Genomic DNA, 24081 nt, shown 5'->3' on the forward strand with positions numbered 1-24081 from the left:
TTCATTGCTCTCTAGGCAAACAGCAAGCCAGCGCCTTTCAGCCTTAATGACAGCCTTTGGGCCCAAAGCCAGCAAAACAAGCTGGAAGAGGACCACTGAGAGACCACACGTGGTGTACGTGTCTTCAACAGTCTTCATGGAGCTGATTGCAAAATGGCGGCCTCCAGCCAAACAGCTAACCCCTTCTCACATAAAATTGCAGTGCATGAAATAAAAATGTAACAGCAACATGGCAGTAGTGCTACGATCACAATCCGCCATTATACAAAGGCAGTATTGGTGAGGCGTAGTATTAGCACTCCGGCCTCTAAGATGATAAGACTCTCTGTTCATACCCTACTCTGGGACTTGGTATGGGAATTTTGGCCACCTTAGTTGCACTCTTACAATACAGAAAATTGGGCATTTATTCCTACACTTTATTGTTTCTCTTTTAGCTAGTTTCCAACCCATGATACTGTTTTATCCCATTAGTAGAGGTGATGCTGAGTCAAATCCACCAAGCTATTGAGATTAGAACTTGCACTATTCACTGAGCTAGACACAGCATGTTTCTCTCCATCCAATTTTTAAATTAGTGCCGTTCGGGTTTCCATCCTCCTAAGGAGCATCTATATAGGAGTATGAGGTTTGGGCATCTTTTAGGCTGAGCTGATCAGCCTGTTTGTGATGGGTGTTCCGCACATAGAAGAATTTCTCATCTTTGAGGTTTGAGATTCAGCTGTTTTTTGGACCAGGGAAGTTCAGAAGAGTATCTGGATCAAGTTCCCATTTTCTGTTTACCCATCACCACTAATGATCACTGAATTTCAGTACACAGGAAGCAGAAGAGAACAGAGAGTTATTTAAGGAAGCATGGTCTGGTGGTTAGAACAAAGGATTGGGAATTAGGTAGCATGAATTCTTTTCCTTTCTCTGACACTGTCACTGTGTGACCTTTGAAAAGTCATTTCCTGTCTCTGGGATAGATCCACAATTTCAGGTGTGTGGTAGTGATGCATTTTTGCCACAGCACCAGTCTGTCAAGCTGTCTACTGGACATGAGCACTTGCTTCTCTACCTGCCAGAACCAACTTGGTGAAGTGTTTGCTGATCAAGCCACCTTACTTTTGGAGAAGTCAGAGAGTTTCACCCTCTCTCCTCAATGTCTCAAAGGGTATGTCTACACTACAAAGTTAATTCGAACTAACAGCTGTTAGTTCGAATTATCTTTAATAGGCGCTACACAGGCAAACCACTAGTTCAAACTTAATTCAAACTAGCGGAGCGCTTAATTCGAACTAGGTAAACCTCATTCTACGAGGACTAACGCCTAGTTCGAATTAAGTAGTTCGAATTAAGGGCTGTGTAGCCACTTAATTCGAACTAGTGGGAGGCTAGCCCTCCCCAACTTGCCCTGGTGGCCTCTCTGGGCACCAACAGGGAAACTTGTCTGCCCCCCTCCTGGCCCCGGAGCCCTTAGAGGGGCACGGTCTGGCTACGGTGCCCGTGCCAGGTGCAAGCCTGCCAGCACCCAGCCAGCAGACCCTGCACCTGGCACGGCACGAGCCAGCCACCTGCTGCCACCCAGCCCTCCGCCTCTTCCCGAGACCAGGCTGGCGGTTACCAAGAGCCTGCCCGGGGCCACAAGAGGCGGGCGCCCGCCTGGTCTAGTGTGGACATCGTGGACCTCATCCATGACCTCCGCACTAGGCACAGGAAAGTGGCTGTCTAGGGAATGATAGCTGCCAGCCTGGCCACCCAGGAGCAGGTTTGCATGAAAATCAAGGTGGTCCAGTGAGACCCCCGACCCCGAGCTTAGAACATAAGAACGGCCATACTGGGTCAGACCAAAGGTCCATCTAGCCCAGTAGCCTGTCTGCTGACAGCGGCCAACACCAGGGACGCCGGAGGGGATGGACCAAAGACAATGACCAAGCCATTTGTCTCATGCCATCCATCTCCAGCCTTCCATAAACAGAGGCCAGGGACACCATTTCTACCCCCTGGCTAATAGCACTCCATGGACCCAATCTCCATGACTTTATCTAACTTCTCTTTAAACTCTATTATAGTTCTAGCCTTCACAGCCTCCTGCAGCAAGGAGTTCCACAGAATGACTATTTGCTTTGTGAAGAAGAACTTTCTGTTATTAGTTTGAAGCCTGCTACCCATTCATTTCATTTGGTGTCCTCTAGTCCTTCTATTATGGGAACTAATGAAGACCTTTTCTTTATGCACCCTCTCCACACCACTCATGATTTTATAGACCTCTATCATATCCCCCCTCAGTCTACTCTTTTCTAAGCTGAAAAATCCCAGTTTCTTTAGCCTCTCTTCATATGGGACCTGTTCCAAACCCCTGATCATTTTAGTTGCCCTTTTCTGAACCTTTTCCAAGGCCAAAACATCTTTTCTGGGGTAAGGAGACCACATCTGTACACAGTACTGAAGATAAGGCGTATCATAGTTTGACACTTCCCCTCCTCCTTCTTCCCCTGGCTTCCCCCTTCCAGCTCCCTCCTCCCAGGTTTCCCCTTCCCCTCTCCCACCTCCTTTTCCCAGTCTCCCCAGAGGTTAATCCCCCCCCCCCAGTTTTGTTAAATAAAGAGAGTTTCTATTTTTGAACACACGTGTCCTTTATTTTGTACATCAGAAATGGGGGCTAGGGAGGAGTAAGTGGAAGGAGGTGAGGAAGGAATGGGGTACGAGCCCCCGATGGGGAGGACTGGGGTGGCTCTGCAGGCTCCTTGGGGTGGAAGCTCTCCTGCAGCCCCCCGATTGACACCCCCCCGGATGGCAGCCTGCGGCAAGTGCAGCCAGGCTGATGGCCGAGTGCTGTGATGTGCTGAGTGTGGGCATTCAGGGCGCTCCAAGCCAGGACTGCTTTGCTGTCCCTCATCGAGTTAGACAAGCGAGCGGGGAACCCTGAGAACTGTCTGTCCGGGAAGGGGGTCGGGTCCCTTTAAGCACAGCCCTCGGCTAGCCTGAGACAGCAGCTCCATGCTCTAAGTCCTAATCTGATGCCCTGCCGACACTGCTTCCGGCCATCCTTAACCTCGGTTCAGGGTCCACTCAATGTGGACATGCTAGTTCGAATTAGCAAAATGCTAATTTGAACTCGTTTTTAGGTCTAGATGTACTAGTTCGAATTATCTTAGTTCGAATTAACTAATTCGAATTAAGTTAGTTCGAATTAGTGCTGTAGTGTAGAGATACCCAAAGAGGTCTCCTGTGCTATGGCTTTGACTATCTCATGGCAGAAGTCCAAGGTCTACAAGTTTGGAGCTTGCATCAGAACCCATGGTACGGTAGGGTCAAGTATCATGAACAGCATTAATGAGTGAATTTACATAGGTTACAAACAGAGTTCAAACAGTCATAGCAAACCAAATGCCTTGCCTCCTCCCTCATAAAGTCTATGTCTTGCCCGTGGATGTAAAAAGGTTCAGGGTCTATCAAATCTGTGTGCTACCTTTATTGCCAGATGGACCAGAAACCTACCCCTTCCTCCTCCCCCTCCGCACCCCCCCGCTGCAAGCAGACTTAGAAAAGCTGGAGGCACTTCACATACACTGTCAGTGCCAAATCCTGAGCATAAAGTAGTTGGATTTGTGCAAAATGTCACCACCTTGCAAAGATGTGGCCTCTCTTTAGTTGCTTGTTGTGTCCAAAAAGCAGTGCTGCATGCACTTTGGGTATGTTGCCCGGATGGATGGACAGATGCGCCCCCAGCAAATTGTGTTCTCACACTCTCCACTGATGTATGAAGGCGTCTATGCTCTGATCCTACCTGGCACAATGTGTGTGGGACCACCCCAGAGAGTCAAGGATTCAGAGGACTGAGCTAGATCTGGACACTTAGTTACACAATGGCTGGTGTGATGCAATCACCCATGTTCACTCTGGCTACTGCAATGGGTCTGAGTGGAAGGGGTGTGTGTGTGGGGAGCGAGGGGGAGTATGCTTCTCCTCCTTTTCTCGTTGCTTGGTCTGTACACAGGGAAAGCTTCCATTCCATGTAGGGAGGGAATTCACCCAGCACCAGCACTGCAGAAAGCCTCCCTAAGAGGAGCTGTGGAAGGTTCTTGGTAAGCTCTCGTGTGGCGTGTACTGAGGCCAGGGCTTGGAGAGGGAAAAGGCATGCACAGGCCCACTGGTGGTGGTGGGGGAAGGAGACAAAATGGGCAACTGCCCTGGGGCTCGGGGATTCAAAGGTGCCCAGGGCTACTGTGGCAATAGTGGCAGCTGGAGCCCCACCTGGTTCACTCCAGGCAGTACTAAGAGCTGGCTGGGGGGATGTGACGCAGTCTATGTGGCACTGAGGGCTGCCTCCGCCCCATCCACCTAAGGTCCCACCTCTTCTAGAAGCATGAAGCTGGCCCCAACCCAACTTGCTCAGGGGCCCAACAATTCTTTTGCCCCCCACCCTGGGCATTCCTGATACCCATCGGGGCATGCATTGGCCACTCTGGGCTGTTTAAATTATGTCACCGGCTGATCTGGCCTCTGGAGTAGCTCAGAATCCAGGAGATGTAAAGGTGGTTTAACGCCATCTTAGCCCCCATCCTCCTTGGTCTGAGAATTCTGTGCTGCACCCAGAAATTCACCCTCTGTGCCTAGTGTCCTCATCTATGAAATGCAAATTCTTACCCAGCTTTTCTAAATGCATTGAGACCGTGGAATGAAAAGGACTGTGTAAGTGCTTAGGGTTATTTGTTAATGAAATATTTTACCAAGTGTCCGTTACGTTGCTGTCATTTGGTGCATCAACCTGGCATTTTGCATGTCTAATAACTGTGGTATAAGCAAAAGATTCAAATGCTCACTCACTGTGTTTTGATGGTCACGAGTCTTGCTTTGATCCCAAACGAGCACTGCCTTTTTGACACATGGCGTCATAGGTAGCTGAACTATGAACATTGCCACAACCCCCAGAAGTGATCTGTCAACCTAGCTCCTGGATTTGTAGTCAAGAGGAAAGATCTTTGCATCAAAGGTTAAAACATGGGATTTTTTTGTTATATGGTCTTGGGCAAAGCTAAGTAGTTGACCTCGTGCCCTCCAATTGATGGTGATCGGAGACTGAGTAGATCTTGCCATTTGGAGTTGCTCCATTTTCCCATGGACTCAGTGAATGTGAGTCAAATTCAGTGCACATCGCTGTAGCTGCCATTCAAAGTGGACCTAAATTTTCAAAGAGCTGAGTAGCTTTGGCTCCAAGAAGCTGCATGGCGTCTAATGGGATGTAACCATGGCCAGGGCGTAACAGCTGTTCCAGAGAAGGAAGCTTCTCCTTTGGTGAGCCCCTGCCTACTGTACAACACCCATTGTGCATTCAGCCATGCAAACCAGGCCTTGCATCTTCAGGTGCCAGCAGGCTATGAACAATCTTTAATGAGAACTCAAACGTTATAATACCAACATACATCAGGAAACAAGCTCTAGAGCCTTTTTGTTTTGGAAAATCAATTATATGCCCAAGGATTTTTCCTCCATGCAGTGGCATTGGTATGAAAAGACCAAGTTAGGATATCCATTTTCGAACATCACTGATCAGGAGGACTCTGCTTGGTTATGTAGAATTAAAATGTAGTTGAAAACAAGCTCCAGAGCCATGCTAATGCTGTGATTGGAGCATTAGGATGATGAACTAATTACTCAGTGTAATAGAACAGAGACAGGAACCATAAAAGAGTACGCACAGGCATAAATCAATGTGCTTTGTGGGCAGGCTCACAAGGGTTCATTTTTCACTTTGCATATTAGCAAAAGCCCCAAATATTATAATCTTCTTTGGAGATGAAGATTGTGTATTAGTTCAGCTCCTTGGCTGTGAAATGCAAGTTTAGAAAGCACTTTGGGGGCCTTACTGGATGTTGTTTTAATAATGATTATAAAATTATTCATCTAAATCTGTTAGGTGGCTCTTCATATTTAACAATCCTGCACTAGCTTCAAATGTCTTGAGATTGATAGCTGTCACTTTCTCCCATGCATAATGGCATAAAGCAGAGTAGAAAACTATCTAAGATCTTCAGAATTAGTGTTTTAAGCGTGACTGAAAGACGTGGTATGTGTTGGAGAGAGAGAAAAGTTACACAGAGAAATAGGAGCCCTGGTATATTTACCAAGATTCAGTAAGCCAGATTTTTTTTTCTAACAGGCAGTGAGTCAGAGTGAGAGCCAGAGCAGTTTAGCTTGCACACGAATTAATGAGTCTGATGTTTCCAAGAATCAGGAACATTCTCATGATAAAACTGGGGCTTGGTCCTCGGCCCTTACTGTGCTTTCCTGTCTGGCCCTGGAGTGGAACAATGGACCCTTACACTGGTGCTAAGGGTGTTGCTGATGGTTTGTCCCCAGGACTGGAATTGTCAGCTGAGACAGAGCTGTTCTCAGTTTTACATCATACAAGCCCCCTTTAGGATAGGGGATGGGCCGAGGGCAGATAAAGGGCAGGGCCCAGCAATATTGCTGATACTTTGCCAGCACAATAGTCCCATTGGGATTCCTTCAGCAGCAGAATCTACAGCACATAGAGCACATAGGCTGTTATGAACGGCATCCAGGTGTTCAGGTCTCCCCTAGACCAAGGTGATATATTGCCTCCCCCTCCCCCCACCTCCAGCTCCGCTGAGAATGTGGTCCCAGAAGGATGAAGACTGATGTCGAATGGGTTGGTGGGCCTCATTCAGGTTTCTAAGATAGTATTTTTATTACAAAAACTAACACCACCATTAGCTCCAGCTGACAATGTCTGCCTTATTGGCAAGCCCATGAAGATACCAGTGAATCAGTAAGCATATACAGGCAGTCCCCGGGTTACGTACAAGATAGGGACTGTAGGTTTGTTCTTACGTTGAATTTGTATGTAAGTCGGAACTGGTACATATTGTAGGGGAAACTCTAGCCAAACATTTCTCCAGAGCTCAGTTTTATTCTCCCACACCTCACTTCCCTCAGTCCTTTATTCTCAAGCTGAGGTGTCTGCTGAGAAAAGCCGCTCCGCATCTCCCTGGTCTGCTGGGGGGGGCGGGAGGGGGGCGCTAGCTTCACGTCTCCCTGGTCTGCTGGGGGGAAGCAGCTAGTGTGGGGTTTCCTCACCCCGTTTGTAAGTAGGGATACAATGTAAGTCGGATCCATGTAACCCGGGGACTGCCTGTAAACTGGCTTACCTGTTCATCCCTAGAGGGAGTTCTTCTAAAATATATTTGGAGCTGACTGGTAAGCTCCATTCTGTCATGACTGAGTCGATATGTAATTTGAATAACAATTGGACCAGCAAGATAGAAGGAACTCTCCCCTCTCCCTCCCCAGCTCAAAAGTGTCAATATCGCCAGCTGGGCTTAGAACAAACAAGCAATAAAGATTAAAGCAGAGACAGCTCTTAAAATGTTCATCTAGAGCCCTTACTCACACTGAGAAGTCTCTCTCTTCATGACTAGACCATTGATTTTAATGGGACTGGTGAGAAATAAACTACTACTCAGCATGAGGAAGAGTATTAAGCTACATCTACACTATAGCCCGGCTCGACACTCTGAGATCCATCTGCTGGCAGTTGATTTTGCTGGTCGAGTGAAGACCTGCCAAATCAACGGACGAGAAGAGTAAGGGAAGTCAGTGATAGAGTTTCTCCCGTCAATCCTCTCTGAGATATAGAGACCACAGTCACTTGACTTAAGGTCGGGGTGGGCAATAATTTTAAAATGTGGCCACTCCACAAATTTTTAAGCATTTCTAAAGCACAGTAAATATTCAGAGTCCTTTGGAAATAGAAGACTAAGATGAGTCCATTCCTGCTCCCACGGAGTCCTGTGGATAGGGTGAGGCCAGGAGACTTCTCGTGCGCCACCGCACCACTGGAGGAGCCCCACATCCTCCTTACCTTCAGGCCCCCCCATCTTTCCTGTATTCCAAGGGGAGCCAGCTCTGTCCCACGAGAACCTTAACCCTCCCCCTCATGCAGACCCTGATTGGCCTGGGGGGGAGAGAGCACATGCAATCTTTGCCCCCCACGGTGCCTAGAGAAAATCACCAGCTGTTTTAAAAGAGCTGGCAGTGCCGTCTAGGCACCGGGGTGGGAGGAGACTTCACGCATTCCCCCCGCCCCCAGACCCTGATGGGCCTGGGAGCTGGGGAGCGCACAAAGTCTCTTGCCCCCTTCCCCCACCCTGCCAGGGAGAGAACCATCGACTGTTGTAAAGCAGCCAGCGGTTCCCTCTGATGCCACGTGCCTCTGGTAAGGGGAGTGGCAGGGTGGCCACAGGCTGAATCCACTGGCTTGGCGGGCTGGATCTGGCCCACAGAGGTGCTCTTGCCTACCCCTGCTTAAGGTACATCAATTCCAGCTACATTATTTATGTATCTGGAGTTGCATAGCTCGAGCTGATTTTCTGTTGTGTAGATGTAGCCTTAGAATCTACCTCTGAAGAGATATACAAAGCACAAAGTGGTCTTTTGTAAGTGATGTTACTTGATTGCAAAATTGTGCACCTTGTCTTCCCATTTGTACAAGTAAAACTGCTCTGGCTCCAGTAGAGTTACTCCTGATTTATACTCAGATGGCTGCTTCCATAAGGCAAGTTGCAAATCCTTTTCTATATCCTTTTACTACACCTGGATTTAGGTCCTACCTGGCGGCCAAAGTCCTAGTGCAATGACCTTCCATCAGCTTCCTCCAGCTTCTTGCCTTTTGTCTTCTTTAATCTTAAAGCACCTGCCTCAGGCCTACTTCTGCATTCTAATTTGAATGCTTTCCGTTTTTCTCACGGTGCTTTTGTCCATCTGCAGGAAGAAAAATCCTTTCATGCTGTAATTAATTTTGCCATGGAATGGCCCAGCAGGCAAGGGCATGGAAGCACATATTAAAACAAAATGAGCAAATAAAAACAAGGCCCTAGATTGGTACCATGTGAGGAAAAAAAGGAGCTATTGTCCTGGCAGTAGTGGAATACGAGAAATAGAAATAATGCATACTGGGGCAATGGTTTGTACTGCTTCCCATAGCGTGTTTGTTGAAATGCAGGTTCCAGAGATTCTTCTAAAATCTCGTGAATAGCTTTCTTGTAGGTGTGTGAACAAGGACTGCCTGAGAGAGAAGTTTTGCATGACCTAGCATGCTATCTATAGTAGTGGGTTTCTTTTGACAAGAGAATGCATGATTAGCTCTATGTTGCCTTCGCCCCCAAGTGTTGGAATATCATTTGATCAAGTACAGTGATTAAGCATTTCGAAAGCACAGTAAATATTCAGAGTCCTTTGAAAAACAGACTAGGATGTGGGGTTCATTCCTGCTCCCACAGGAGTTAATAGCAAAACTCCTGTTAATTTCAGAAGGATCAAGATTGAGCCCATGGTCCTGGGTCAGGAGCTTTTACCTTTGAACACTGTGTAGGGTTTGGTGAGATTGCTGCAGGAGGGATCTGGTTAAGACTGATTCACATAAAAATGAATTCAAAGGATGGGGGAAGGCATTTGCTGCCTAATATCTGGGTAATTGACATCTGTTAGATTCATTAAAGGGGAACTCAGTCCTGAGGGGAACTCTTGTTACTCTTATCTGAGAACTGTATGAACATTATGGAGCTACATTTGTCGGTATAAAGAATATGAGAGTTTTGGCCACAGCACTAAATGTGCATGAAATAGAAGGAAGGACACAAGTGGGACTAAGAAGAATGACCAATGAAGAGCCATGTTAAATCCCATGGGTCTGATGAAAATCTATTGCACTGCATTATGACCAGATCAGAATTGGGCTCTGGTGTCCCTGTCTTCTCTGGACAGGACCTTTTCAAAGCTCTGTCCCCAGAATCTATTTTCCATTGGTCTTTTGCATTATTTCTTCACTATCTTGGTAAGGAAGAAGAATGTCAGACCATTGTTCAGATTTCATAGAACTTTGAGAGCTTGGTCTTGGGAGAGTCAGAGCAGTTGTTGGATAAAGAATTCCTGGAGGAGCAGCAGCAGCAGCAGCAAAGGGGCAAAGTGATCACCACAAGTCATTCACTATTCTGATATTACTGAATAGCTGTGCATTTTGGAATCCTGGCACAACAATTATCATTTAGTTCAGCCAGTGGTAGGATCATTCTCAATTAGAGAGAGAGAAAGAGAGAGTTCGTGAAGTTTATTTCACGTACAGCCTAATTAAATCATGAGGACTGGGAAAACAAGCATAAAACAAACAAACACCCACATAAGAGTGTACTCTACTGCTGGAGGCAGCCTGCTGCAGTAGCAGTGGCAGTGGGCTGGGAGTCAGGAAACTTGAGTTTTTGTTTCCTTCTTTGTCTTTGAGTCTGACCTTTCATCAAGTCACTTCACATGTCTGTGCCTGTGCTTCCTCATCTGTGAAATGCGTCTCTTCCTTTGTGAAGTGCCTTGAGATCTAAGAATAAAAAGGAGTATGTGTAGCTGATGGGTATTATTTTCCTATTATAGTAAACTTTCCCTTTGTTCCTTGAATTTCTCAAAGAGCAAATCACTTGCTCTGAGCTGTTTCTTTGATAATAAAGTTTCTAGTTGTACATGTATTGCCTAAGAAATGTAGTTTTATTTATGGAATATTGTCCACAACCTTACAAGTTCATATTATTTTGCTATTGTTACTTTTTCCCTCACTCAGGCCACTAACAACACCATGGAGGTGAAATCACTTCCCACAAGGCTCACTGGGTAATATTAAAATGTTCAGTCTTCATTGGATCTATTCTTTTAACAATAAAGTGTGGCTGCATGGCTAGTCTCATTCACAGCCTTCCTTACGGCTTGTTAAAATCACATATATTCATTCTTTACACCACCCTTCACATCTGTGATGATATTTTCTAAAATTGTAGGCTAAATGTCTTTTTGGTTAAAACTGAATTTCTTGGCAGGAACTCTAATATACCAGGGAGTTACTCTTTAGTTCCTCTTTTGTCCATGGGTGGTCATTCTGGAACTCAGATGTTTCACCTACAGTGTGAAGCCTGGCCAAAAAGCTATGGGACTGGCTTCTGACTGTTCTTTCTCTGTGATTAGCGCCTCACTCTGGCTTGTATACTCGTTGGGTGACATTCTTCTTGAGGGAAGAAAAATCCAGTGAAACTCATCCTAGCAGCATGGACGTGGGAAAGAAAGGAGCTCTCCCACTTTGGAACCCCTCCATTGGAGCTCAGGGGATTCAGGCCTTTTGACCTTTGGGGTGACAATGACCAACATGAAAAATGGTAGAACGGGGCTCATCCATTTACCAGATCTTGGGTCTTTCTGACCCAGATATGCATGCCATTGGGTAACAATGCTCTTTAAAGAACATTATCTCCCCTGTGTTATCTCCATAAAGATTACTCTGCAGCCACGAGTGGAGGCCGTAGCAGGAAGGTGGTATAGCAGGGTGGCTATGTGAAGATATACATAGGCTGCAAAGTGGACATTTTGCAAATTGAAATTTGACTTGAAATTTTATCATCTTTAGCATCCCATTTCCATCTTTGCAGGAACTATGAGCCTCATTTTCTGGTACATTAAATGCTTTTAATAACCAAACAGCCAATTACTGTTTTTAATTTTTCTCTCCATTGGCTGAGGGTTAAGTCCTGGATTGAATCTACACAAATTTTGAGGGCTGAAAACACAAAACTATCATAGAATCATAGGACTAGAAGAAATCTCAAGAGTCCATTTATCAAGTACATTCCCCTGCACTTGTGAGCTGGAAGTACTAACACCTTAACGATGTTAAAGACCTTAAAGAAAGCCTAAAGATGGTGAGAGGCTCAGATACAGTGGTGATGGGGGCCATCTGAGTACCTTAAATAACTAAAAGGGCCACTGTTATAACTTGTCACCGCTCAAAGCAGGTGCACTGGTAGCATATGGAAAATTGTGGAGAGCCTATTTGTGTTTTTTAAGTGTGCTGAGTGCTCCTCCAGTGCCCCAGAGTATCAGGCAAGGATTTGTCTCGTGCTAAATAGTATAGAAAAGAAACATTATGGAATATTAATTTATTCAGTAACCACTGATGGGAGGGTAGACTTTAGCTTTAACAAGAAAACTCTTTTATTTGTTCATTAAGATTTCTACTCTATCTCTGCCTAGAAGGCTTATCTGCAGATGTTAGATGCAAAGCTGCATAGGTCAGGGTTAATATATATTTGAATTTTGATTTACTACTATTGTCAGTAGATTTCTGTGCAATTACATTCTTCTAGAAGGTTATAAATACCCATATTATGCATGGGCCAAGTCTTGCAGTCTTTACTAAGTGCTTGTTCAAGCAAAAATAAATTCCCTATTGCAGTGAAGAATAATAGGAGCCAACGGGGATTTTTGCGTAAATAATGAGTGTGGGATGGCTGGTTTGTTCATACTCTATTATCTGATGGTAATGCTCTTCTGGAAGGTGGGCAGCCCATTAGTTGTAGAAAGGAAGCATTGTACTCTGAGGAATATCATGTGTAGGAGGCAGATTCAGCCAAAAGGGAAAATTTTGATGCTGGCATTGCAATGAAACATTCATGCTGAACACAACGTGTCACAATCAGATTAGCCACCCTTTTGCTTACTAATCAGAGTGCACCACTGCCAATAGGGCAATCATTCAATTTCATTTTAGTACAACTGGAATGGATAGATATTGGACCCACGCTCGTCCCTTGTCTGCATTTGCAATCATCACATGCATAAAATGGACAATTAATGATGCATTCCACCACGGAAGTAAGAAATGTTTTTACTTAAATTTCTAATCTGTTTGCTCCCTTCTAACCTTTCAAAGCTGGCACATAATTCTGGCTTTTGCTTACCTTGCTTTAAAATGTTAGAGCCCCAGTGAGGAGGAAAAGTAATAAAAAATGTAAAATTATTGTTTATTCTTTGTATGCCTGTAACAGTCAGGAGCCCTAATCATGACCCAGGATCACACTGTGTTAGGCGCTGTACAAATACGGGGGGAGGGGAGGAACATTCTTGCCCCAAAAGCTTACATTATGTGTATTTGTCCAAATTCTCAACCAGCGTAAGTTCATGCAGTTCCACTGATTTCAAGCTACAAATCTGACATTCACTTTATCACATGAATTCCATAAAACAATTCTTTTTTTTTGGAGTGACGGAAAGCCCAATTTTCAGTTTGGGAGCTGCTTTTCCTACCATACAACTTGTTGAACATGAAAACCCTTTAAGATGCTCACATTACTCCTAGATTTAAATACATTTTGTTTTCTTTGTCCCCCTTCCCCCAAATTAAGCTTTTAATGGTTTGTATTTTTCAGTGCTGCTGGAATTCAGCTGTCTGGGCTATACAGGTGTCACTACATATGAAGCACAGCAACTGACTTAATGAAGTTTCCCTAAAATGCCCTTTTTTGCTAATAATTAATCTTTCTCCATTAAAAACAAAGCATCTCGCTGGCACTCCCCATGGGACTGTCATCCATTTGCACAAAGAGTAAAATTCTCCAAAGTTCCTAATTGACTTCTGACATTGGCCTGAGCACAGGGGACACACAACCTACTGACTTTCAGGAAGATTCAGATTCCTAATCACCCAAGTCTCTCTTGAAAATGAAAGAACTCATCCAAGCCTTTTTGAACATTTCACCCCAGGTATTTTTCATAACAGAAACGCACATTTCTGTGTTTTCTTCCAATCCAATGCATCAGTTTTCCTCTAGAGTGGAGAGTCAGACTCATGATAGTTACTAAGGACCATAAATTGTCGCCTGATGGCTGTTGTCAGAGTTCAGAGCTCTCTGCACCTTTGACCCCACTCTACTGCTCTCCGCGTGCACTTTCTTGGTGTGACAGGCTCTGCAACCTCACCCTTTTCCGGGTGAGCAGCTCTCTGTGCAGTAACTGATTCCTCTCCAGGCCAGATGAGGTTTGATCCTGAAAAATCTTCCTTTAGGGAGCTGTAACCAGTATGTGAACAGGCCTGTCAAGAGGGGTTGGGAGTAGGCAAAGGGAACAGCTGCCTCATGGCTCAGTGATTCAAAGGGCTGGAGCCCTGGGCCCTTTAAAATGCCACTGGAGCACCACGTGCCCCATGCAGCACTGAGGGGGGTGCTCTCCAGGCGGGTTGCTCCACTCCTGCCCCTTCTGCCTGAGGCTCGGTCCCTTCAGGGAGTGCAGAGCCAACCCTCCCCCCATCCTTGCCCAGGGGCCCAGCATGGCTGTCAGCTCCCCTGTGTGGCCAAAAAAAAAAAAAAAAAAAACGGTTCCAATATTTTCACCCAGCTGTAGTGACACAGCACAGACAATCCAGGAAGTTTTTGGAGAATGTGGGGGGCAACATCCTAGTACAAGTGCTGAAGGAACCAACCAGGGACCATGTGCAGCTTGACCTGCTGCTCAGAAACATGGAGGAATTAGTCGGGGAACTAGATGAGGGTTGCAACCTGAGAAGCAGTGATCATGAGATGGTCGATTTCAGGATCCTTATCAAAGGAAGAAAGGAGAACAGCAAAATACAGACCCTGAACTTTAGAAAAGCAGGCTGTGACTCCCTTGGGGAACTGATGGGCAGGATCCTCTGGGATGCTAACAAGAAGGGGAAAGGAATTCAGGAGAGCTGGCTGTATTTTAATGGAATTGCAGTTAGCAATGGATGTGAAGGGTAATAAGAAGACAAGGTCAGCTCCCAGACTACTGCACGAGGCAACACAATATGGGAAGGAGGTGGGCAGCCCTCGGTAGAGAAAGAACAGGTTAAGAACTATTTAGAAAAGCTAGACATACACAAATCCATCGGTCCGGATTTAATGCACCCAAGGGCGCTGAAGGAGTTGGCTGATGTGATTGCAGAGCCTTTGGCCATCATCTTTGAAAAGTCATGGTGATCGGGGGAGGTCCCAGATGACTGGAAAAAGACAAATGTAGTACCCATCTTCAAAAAAGGGAGGAAGGACAATCCAGGAAACTGCAGACCAACCAAGGAACTACGGACCAGTCAGCCTCACCTTAGTCCCCGGAAAAATCAAGAAATCCATTTTGAAGCACTTGGAAGAGGGGAAAGTGATCAGGAATAGTTGACATGGATTCACCAAGGGCAAGTCATAGCTGATGAGCCTGATTGCCTTCTATGACAAGCTAACTGGTTCTGTGGACATGGAGAAGGCAGTGGACATGATATATCTTGATTTAGCAAAGCTTTTGGTATGGTCTCCCACAGTATTCTGGTCAGCAAGTTAAGGAAGTATGAACTGGATAATGGACTGTAAGGTGGAGAGAGAGCTGGCTAGATTGTTGGGCTCAATGGCTCATTGTCTGGTTGGTGGTCGGTATCAAGCAAGGTGCCCCAAGAGTTGGTTCTAGGGCCAGTTTTGTTCAACATCTTCATTAATGACCTGGATGAGGAGATGGATTGCACCCTCAGCAAGTTCACAGGTGACACAAAGCTGGGGGAGATGTAAATACATTGGAGGGTAGGAATATGGTCCAGAATGACCTAGACAAATTGGAGGATTGGCCAAAAGAAACCTGATGAGGATCAACAAGGAGAAGTGCAGAGTCCTGCACTTGGGACGGAAGAATCCCAAGCATTGTTACAGGCTGGGGACTGACTGGCTAAGTAGCAGTTCAGCAAAAAAGGACCTGGGGATTACAGTGGATGAGAAGGTGGATATGAAATTATTGTTAGCCTATGGAAATGTGTCTGCTCAATGGCAGAGTGGAAAGCATCAGAAGGGTAGCTGTGTTGGTCTGTATCTGCAAAAACAATGATTAGTGCTGTGGCATCTAATGAAGTGAGTCTTTGCCTATGAAAGTTTATGCTCAAATAAGTGGAAGGTCCACCCCTGGAATAAAGGCCCGGGGGCTGCATGTGGTCCTCAGCTTGCCTATATCCAGCCTCTGAAGCTCAGGGCTCCCTCCCCCCCACAACATTGGGAAGCCCATGCTGGAGCTCCAGCTCCCCTGCCATCCTTCTGTGGGGATGGATCACACAAAATCAATTAGCCTGGGCCCCACTAGGCTCTGGTATGCAAGGGGAATGTAGCAGAGTCTTTCTCCTCAGTTGAGGGCCATTTCAGTAAGGATTTGTTTTGGGGGTTTTTTGCTTCTCACTTGTGTGCAGCCCCTGACTGATTTTTCTGTGTGTCACCAGCCCCCGACCCAAAAAAGGATCCCTATCCCTGCTTTATACCAAGGCTCCTGATCTGCAAATGAGCAGCATTACAGGATTTTTAATTGGGAAAGGGGATCTAGTACAAATGAGAATCAGGTCTAATCTCTCTACCCATAGTTAATTGTATTGCTAACTAAAAGTGGGTTGGATTTGAACAGGAATGTCAGGGGCCTAGACCTAAACTTGATTTATTTCCTTCAGAGGTGCTGCTATGTAGTGAAACAGTTTTGTCACGTTCTTCACCATTTGGATAAATCCTCTAACCCCTTCAGGGATGAGGTAATAGCCCATTTATTTCTGCAAGTGTCAAGAAAGGAAACTCGGCAATTTCATGCAGCTGCCTCAGAGATGTTGATGGTTTGGTTCTCCCTGTAGTATCTGTGTTGTCCACCATCACTGTTTAAGCCCCAGGTTTCTTTGTTTCATGGCTGACTGGACATTTTGCATCCTCTTTGCCATATAAAGCCATTGTTAGGAGATGTGTGCAATGCAGTTTATTCCTTGTATGCCCGTTTACGTTTGGTGTGCTTGATTAATTAATGAGCCGACTGGTTTGTTTTTACCTTTATAATGGATGACAAATTAAAGTTTGATTTTCTGCTTCACTGCCCTTCATTCTGCCTTTCCTTGTTTTGCCTTGGTTTGCATGTATGACAAAAACATTATCTGCGTGATTATTTTACAAGCAAGGGGTTAGATTAATCCCTGGTATAATCCCACTGAAGGTGCCAACAAATTTGATTGGCCCAATGGCTTTTCTCTTTAAATACAAAATGTATACATCTAGGATTTGATTTTTCATTGCCTTGAACCCTGTCTCATTGTTTCCAGATGCACAAAGTGAATGTAAAATAGTAACCGTGAAAGGAATTTGACTCCCACTTTGGACTCATTTTATATAGCTGTAAAGGACTTCTAAATTAGGCCCCTCACTGGATATTATTATTATTACTATTATTATGCCTGAACTTTTGATATCTTGGATTTGGTTTTTTTGGATAATTGAAGTCTCAGAGGGGTAGCCATGTTAGTCTGTAACTTTAAAAATGAGTTATCTTGTGGCACCTTAGGGTATGTAGTTGAGTTTACTAGACATAGGAAAATGAAGCGGCGATTTAAATAATTTCACGAGGCATGACAGAGCGGTCGACAAAGGCTTCCCTTGTCGACTGCAGCGCGTCCAGACTGCCCCACTGTGCCAAACAGCAGATCGGCACAGCGCGGCGGCCATTTTGATGTAAATGAAGTGGCTTCATTTTCCTATGTCTAGTAAACTCATCTACATGTCTCCGTTGACGGAGCCATGTAGTTTAGACATACCCTCAGAGACTAACAAACAAATACATAGAGTATCTTGAGCTTTCATGGGCAAAATCCACTTCTTCAGGTGAGATCTGAAGAAGTGGTTTTTGCCAATGAAAGCTCATGACATATAGATATATGTGATAGGGTCTATATACCCTCCACTGGGCCAGGAGGGCTTGATGCCTTGTGGGTGGGTGGAGTTCTGCCTCCCTATCACACTGGGCATGCTCCAAGGGCTGGAGCAGTATAAAAGAGAGCAGCTCAGCTCAGTCTGGGCTGGACACTAGGGGGGAAGGACCTTCTAGAGAAGCTCCTGAGGTGGACCAGCTGGAAACACAGACAACAGGAGTAGGAGACCTGGGAGACAGTATTGAGCCTCCAGTCCCAGCGGAACTGCAGGAGGAAACTGGCACTGCGGAGCCTGATATCCCTGAAACTATAGGGATCACCAGAATGCCAGAACTGATAGGAAGTGACCCGGAATGTGTGTGAGTGTGGTATCTCCAACCCAACTGAGCTCAGCATGTTGCAGTCAGTTTCCCTGCTGAGTGAGTGGTGGAGCACACTACCTGGGTCGGGGGCTGGTGGAGTAGGGTGGACCTTGACCCCCCCTACTGGGGCTACTGCCCCAAACCCTTATTAACTCTAGCCATTAGGCTGTGCTGCCCTAAACCCTAGGGCTATATTATAGACTTTGGCCCTTAGGCTACATTTCCTCAGGATACAGCAACATATATAAATTTGTTAGTCTCTAAGGCAGGAGTAGGCAATAATTTTTGGTGGGGGACCACTCCAAGATTTTGGAAAGTGGTCAAGGGATGCACTTTTCTGTGGAGGAGTTGCGGGGAGTCTAGGATGGTGTGAGATCTGAGATGGAGTTTGGGTGAAGGAGGGGTATGTGACTTTGGTCAGGGGATTGGGGTGTAGGGCCAGCGAGGGAGTATGGGTGAAGGAGAGGATTCTGGCCTGGGGAGGGGTGTAGAAGGGGATACAGAGCCTGGGAGGGAGTTGTGACCTGATGCAGGGGTATGCAGAGGGTTTGGATGGTGACCTGGGGGAGGGAGTTGTGGAGCGGGGTGGCAGGAATGCCAGAGGTAGGCTTTGGCTAGGAGGCGCTTACCTAAGCGTTTCCTGGCCAGCAGCCCTGCAGCACCACCAAGGCAGGCTGGGCTCCCTGTCCACTGCAACCCCAGATCACTTAATACTGCAGGCTGTTCCCTCCATTCGGCTTTCAGCTCCAGGAGGGGAAAGAGGCTTGCACTGCCCCTGTCTCTCAGGCCAATCTCTCAGCTCCTATTGGCTGGTTGTTTTACAGCCAATAAGAGCTGAGCGATTGGCTGGGGTCATTTCCTATTGTCCAGTCATTTCTGGCCAATAGGAGGTGAGGATTAGGCTGGGGGCAGGGAGATCACATGAAACTTCCCCCTCCCTTCAGATCAGAGAGGTACATGGAGAAGCCTTGTGCTTAGAAACAGCATCTGCTGAATGCCTGAGAGTCCCGGCAAGGTAGTCCATGGGCCAGATCTGGTGGCTTTGTGGGCCAGATCCGGCCTGCAAGAGGTATCTTGCCCACCTCTGCTCTAAGATGCCACAGGACTACTTGCTTGATAACTTTGAAGTACTTGAAAACAAAATAATTTGAGCTTTTATGGAAGACAGAGTGAAAGAGAGAGAACTATTGCATGGCACAGTCTGTTTCAAGGAGAACAAATACTGGCCCAGATTCTTAACTGGTGTAAATCAGCATAGCTCCACTGAAAGCAAAAGGGCAATACTGATTTACACCACTTGATTAGTCATCTTGATACTTTGAATAGTGCTTGTCTAGTGTTAACAAGATTTTTTTTTGTCTAGAACTATCTGAAAAACGGAGTTACATTTTGAGATTCCCTTTCCTTCTAAAACTGTGATTTAGACTTCTGTGTCTTTAAACCTTTTCAAATTACCCCAATGAAATCTCTTCAGGTCTAATAATCCTTTGGCAGAATATACAGTGGAATTTTTTCACTTTGAGAAATTTAGTCTAATTTGGTTAAATGAAGGTCAACTTTAAAACAGAGCATGACCAAAGTATATGAAAATGTAAGTAAGGAGAAATCAGGACATACAGCTCTACAAAATGTGGAGAAATTCTTAACAGCTGTAACTCAAAGCGTCATGCAGCAGCATGTACGTCTTTTAATCTAATTTCACCCACTACGGGATTTTCAGGTCTATTTCAGTTGAGTGACTGTTCTCAGGTTCTTATTTACACAAGTGATTTAGCGCCAAAATGCCCAAAACAAAACAAAAAATAACCATCCCCAATCCCGTGTCTCCCACGTCTGTATAAAACCCAGATCAAACTTCAGTAGCTTCACAGGAAGAGGACTAAATTATTTCTGATGGGAAAAGTAACCACATCAAAAATATCATGTTGGGCTGTTAAGTGTTTCATGAAAAGAGAATCATTAAAAAACAGAAAGTTTAGACAAATATTTAAAGGGTCTTGCCAAGGTCAAGCCTTTCAGAGTTCACGCACAAGAGATCAAAGAGAGTAAATGTTCTTATTTTGTAACGTGAAATAATAAGACCCAGGAATGGCAGGAGCAGGGGGACTGGTACAAGACAAACGAGATATGAAGACAAAGTGTACTGTAAAGAAAGGGAGACCTTCTATGTACTTTTCAAAGAAAGAGACTGACATTCACTGTAGAAGGATATTTAGGGAGTATTTTGCGTTGGGACATGGGAACATTCTATTTTGTTGCTTTTTTATCCACTGGGATTACTTTAACCTTAGTGAGTGAGTATTGGAAGTGCCCAATCTAAAAGAGATGTGAGTTTGTTGCAACCCTAGAGATTTAGATCACCCTGTAGTAATTTCTTTTTTTAGCTCAGAAGGGCACTGGTTCAGTACCCAAAGTGCTGGCAAAGATGGTATCTGTCACACCAAGGAATCCAAGGAATCTATTTTGAGGCACTTGGAAGAGGGGAAAGTGATCAGGAATAGTCAACATGGATCCAAGGGTAAATCATGCCTGACCAACCTGAATAGCTTCTATGACGAGGTAACTGGCTCTATGGACATGGGAAGAAGTCAGTGGATATGATGTACCTTGATTTAGCAAAGCTTTTGGTATGATCCCCTACAGTATTCTTGCCAGAAATTTAAGGAAGAGTGGATTGGATAAATGGACAATAAGGAACCTGGCTAGATTGTCGGGCCCAACAGGTAGTGATCAACAGCTCAGTGTCTGGTTGATGGTTGGTATCAAGTGGAGTGCCCCAAGGATTGATTCTAGGGCTGGTTTTGTTCAACATCTTTATTAATGACCTCTATGAGGGGATGGATTGCACCCTCAGCAACTTTGCAGATGACACTAAACTAGGAGGAGAGGTAGATACGTTGGAGGATAGGGTCTAGAGTGACCTATACAAATTGGAGGATTGGGCCATAAGAAACCTGATGAGGTTCAACAAGGAGAAATGCAGAGTCCTGCACTTGGGATGGAAGAATCCCAAACATTGTTACAAGATGGGGACTGACAGTCTAAGTAGCAGTTTGGCAGAAAAGGACCTGGGGATTACAGTGGATGAGAAGCTGGATATGAGTCAGTAATGTGCTCTTGTAGCAAAGAAGGCTAATAGCATATTAGGGTGCATTAGGGGGAGCATTGCCAGAAGATCTAGAGAAGTGATTATTCCCCTTTATTTGGCACTGGTGAGGCCACATCTGGAGTATTGCATCCAATTCTGGGCCCCCACTATGGAAAGGATATAGACGCATTGGGGAGGTCCAGGAAAGGGCAACCAAAATGATTAGGGGGCTGGAGCACATGACCTACGAGGAGAGGCTAAGCGATTTGGGCACATTTATTCTGTAGAAGAGAAAAGTGAGGGGGGATTTGATAGCAGGCTTCAACTTCCTTAAGGGAGGTTCCAAAGCGGATGGAGAGAGGCTGTTCTCAGAAATGACAGATGGCAGAACAAGGAGCAGTAGTCTGAACTTATAGTGGGGGAGGTCTAGGTTGTCTATAGAAAAAATTATTTCACTAGGAGAGTGGTGAAGCACTGGAATGGGTTATCTAGGAAGGTGGTGGAATCTCCATCCCTAGAGGTTTTTAAGTCCTAGATTGACAGAGCCCTGCCTGGGATAATTTAGTGAGGGTTGGTCCTGCTTTGGGCAGGGGGCTGGACTCGATGACCTCCTGAGGTCTGTTCCAGCCCTAGGATTGTATAATTCTATGATTCTATGACAAATATCTAACACCATAACTTCTTGAGTGGTGTTTTTATAAATCCAAATAAATTATTAAAATAAAATATAGAGAGGCTCTACCAATATTAGAAGTAGATCTGCCAGGATGCTCAAATAAGAAAGAAATACAGGCTGTGGAGTGTAAGAAATGGGAGACCAAAAACAACAATAATTTCTGAAGCCATACCCCCCATCCGAGAAAAGGATTTGTAGTAGAAATGTTACATAAATTTACAAATTTCTCTCCCAGCAAAGATTTTCTCAAGTAATTCATTTTGCAAGTTACATGGACTTTGCAGCCAGGTGGGGGTGGGGATTAAGAATGTTGCTTGGAGACAGACATGTCAGTAATTTTCAGCATTCAAGTCTAAAAACAGATTAAATGAAAAACAAAGGAATAGTGTCCAGAGAAAGAGAACTCATTTGCAAGGACACGGCTTCAGTTTTTATTCTTCTTATTTTGTGGCTTGTAGTGCAAATGGATCTTAACAGATATCTTAGGTTCTTCTTGTGTAATTGCATTCCTGCAATTATATACATTGCAGACCAAAATTATCTACTGCTCCATTTAATGAATAATTACTGGTTTCAAAGCACCTTTAAAAAAGAATTAAAAAAATGTTTCTCTCTAATTCGCTTGAAGTCTCATGGTACCAATTTTTCAATCATCTGTTATCTCCTGCTGCAAAATATTATTATCACTATCACCTTGTAGTCTGCACATATTTAAATATTAAATTGTGCAAGTTTAGACACTTGACTGAAGAAAACTACAGTAGATTTTAGGGGATATGTCTACACTACGGGACAAAGTCTAATTAAGATATGCAACGTCAGCTACATTAATTGCGTAGCTGAAGTCCAAGTACCTTACCTCGGCTTTTGGCACTGTCTATACTGTAGGAAGTCGAAAGGAATGTTCTCCCTTCGACTTCCCTTACTCCTGTGAAAACAGAACTACCGGCATTGACTGGAGTACCCCTCTTGGTTTGTATTAGCTGTATTAACTAGACCCGCTAATTTGAACCCTGGAAAATTGACAGCGGCAGCTTCGATCTTCTTCTGTAGTGTAGACGTACCCCATGCTGTATATAAAAAATGATTGTGCAATGTTAACTTAAGATGAACTTGTATTATTTTGCTCGATATTCCTTTGTTCTCCATTCTTATTTGTGCTTATTCATATTCCTTTTAGGGGACTCACTTAATAGCTTATTATTGTCAGTGTACAAGTCATGAGCTAGGGTGACCATATGTCCCATTTTGGCTGGGACAGTCCCTTTTTTAAGCCCTGCCTTGGCTGTCCCAATTTTTTTTTCTTTTGGCAAAAGTGAGCATTTGTCCCATTTGCTCTTGCTGATTTGAGTTGGCAAGAGCAAACGAGACAAGTGCCCACTTTTGTCAAAACATTGGGCTGTGGTGCAGAGGAACATATGCGTGGGGCCCAGGGTTGCTTTCCCTGTGCAGCGGGGGATAGCACTTGGAGGGGCAGCCATGCTTGGGTGAGAAGCGACCTCATCTCCAGACTCATTTGAAGGGCAGCCAGGACTTGGGGAAAGGTAAGTGCAAACAATCCAGCGGTCGTCTCCGTCAGACACCTCTTTTATTGTGCTCCCCCAACCTTGCTATTAGTGCCCTCTCCACGCATTACAGTTGGCCCGAAACACCCACCACCTGAGTCATCAATCTCTGCAATCCAACTTAGCCTGCTGCAGGGGTTCCTGCTGTGGGCAGCTGGATAGGGGGACTCGGGCCCGCCCACTCTCCTGAGTCCCGGCCCAGGGCCCTAAGGCAGGGAGGTCTTTCCCTGACCAGCGGATGGGGAAGTGACCCTGAAACTCACCCGTCCACAGTCTCCTTACTCCCTACGGTGCTGGGCGCCCCGTCCCTGGCACCCCCTCCAGCGCTTCTCCGTTCCCGGCACTTACCGGTCCGCTCACCTCCCCTCTCCCGACCACCACAGAGGCCTGCCTCTCCCCCATCTCTGCGGTCCCGGCGCTCTTCTTAAATGTCCCGCTCTCCCGGCAGGTGACATCATCACCCGGCGCCTCCTCCTTAGCGCGCCTGGTGCTTATGGTGCCGGCATTGGCGTCTGCCATGGCCCCGGCTGCTCCCCCGCATGCAGTCAGCGCGTCTTCCCCTGATGCTTCTTGGCCAGGAGGCCCTTCTGCCTGGGGTCTCCCTCACCCCTCTCCAGTGCAGGGTTGCCTCACCCCGTCACAGTAGGGATGGTCTCAAACTAGCCCCTTGCAGTGTCCTGTTTTCCCTTTGGGAAATATGACCACTCTGTCACTAGATCACTGGTGTTTTATCTCTAAAAATGTTCCAACCTAGAGCAATCATTTGAATGACCTTTCCCATTGCTTTCTGCAATCACTAAGCAATCCCATCAGTAGCAGCCAAGGGGAAAGTTGGCTTGGGTTAGGACTGAGCAGTGCAT

The 24081-nt window shown here is 45.5% G+C and overlaps 1 protein-coding gene across 1 annotated transcript in view; it reads right to left on the minus strand.

Moving 5' to 3' along the window:
* Window positions 1-23740, minus strand: part of LOC149523812 (uncharacterized) — a 59374-nt gene extending 35634 nt beyond the window's left edge. The window contains 1 exon segment of the mRNA XM_089781365.1: window positions 23570-23740. Within this exon segment, the coding sequence (XP_089637491.1) occupies window positions 23570-23740 (171 nt within the window).
* Window positions 23741-24081: the final 341 nt, after the last annotated feature.

The sequence above is a fragment of the Pelodiscus sinensis genome, chromosome 11 (assembly GCF_052426305.1).
Source record: "Pelodiscus sinensis isolate ZL-2025 chromosome 11, ASM5242630v1, whole genome shotgun sequence".
NCBI classification, from domain to species: domain Eukaryota; kingdom Metazoa; phylum Chordata; order Testudines; family Trionychidae; genus Pelodiscus; species Pelodiscus sinensis.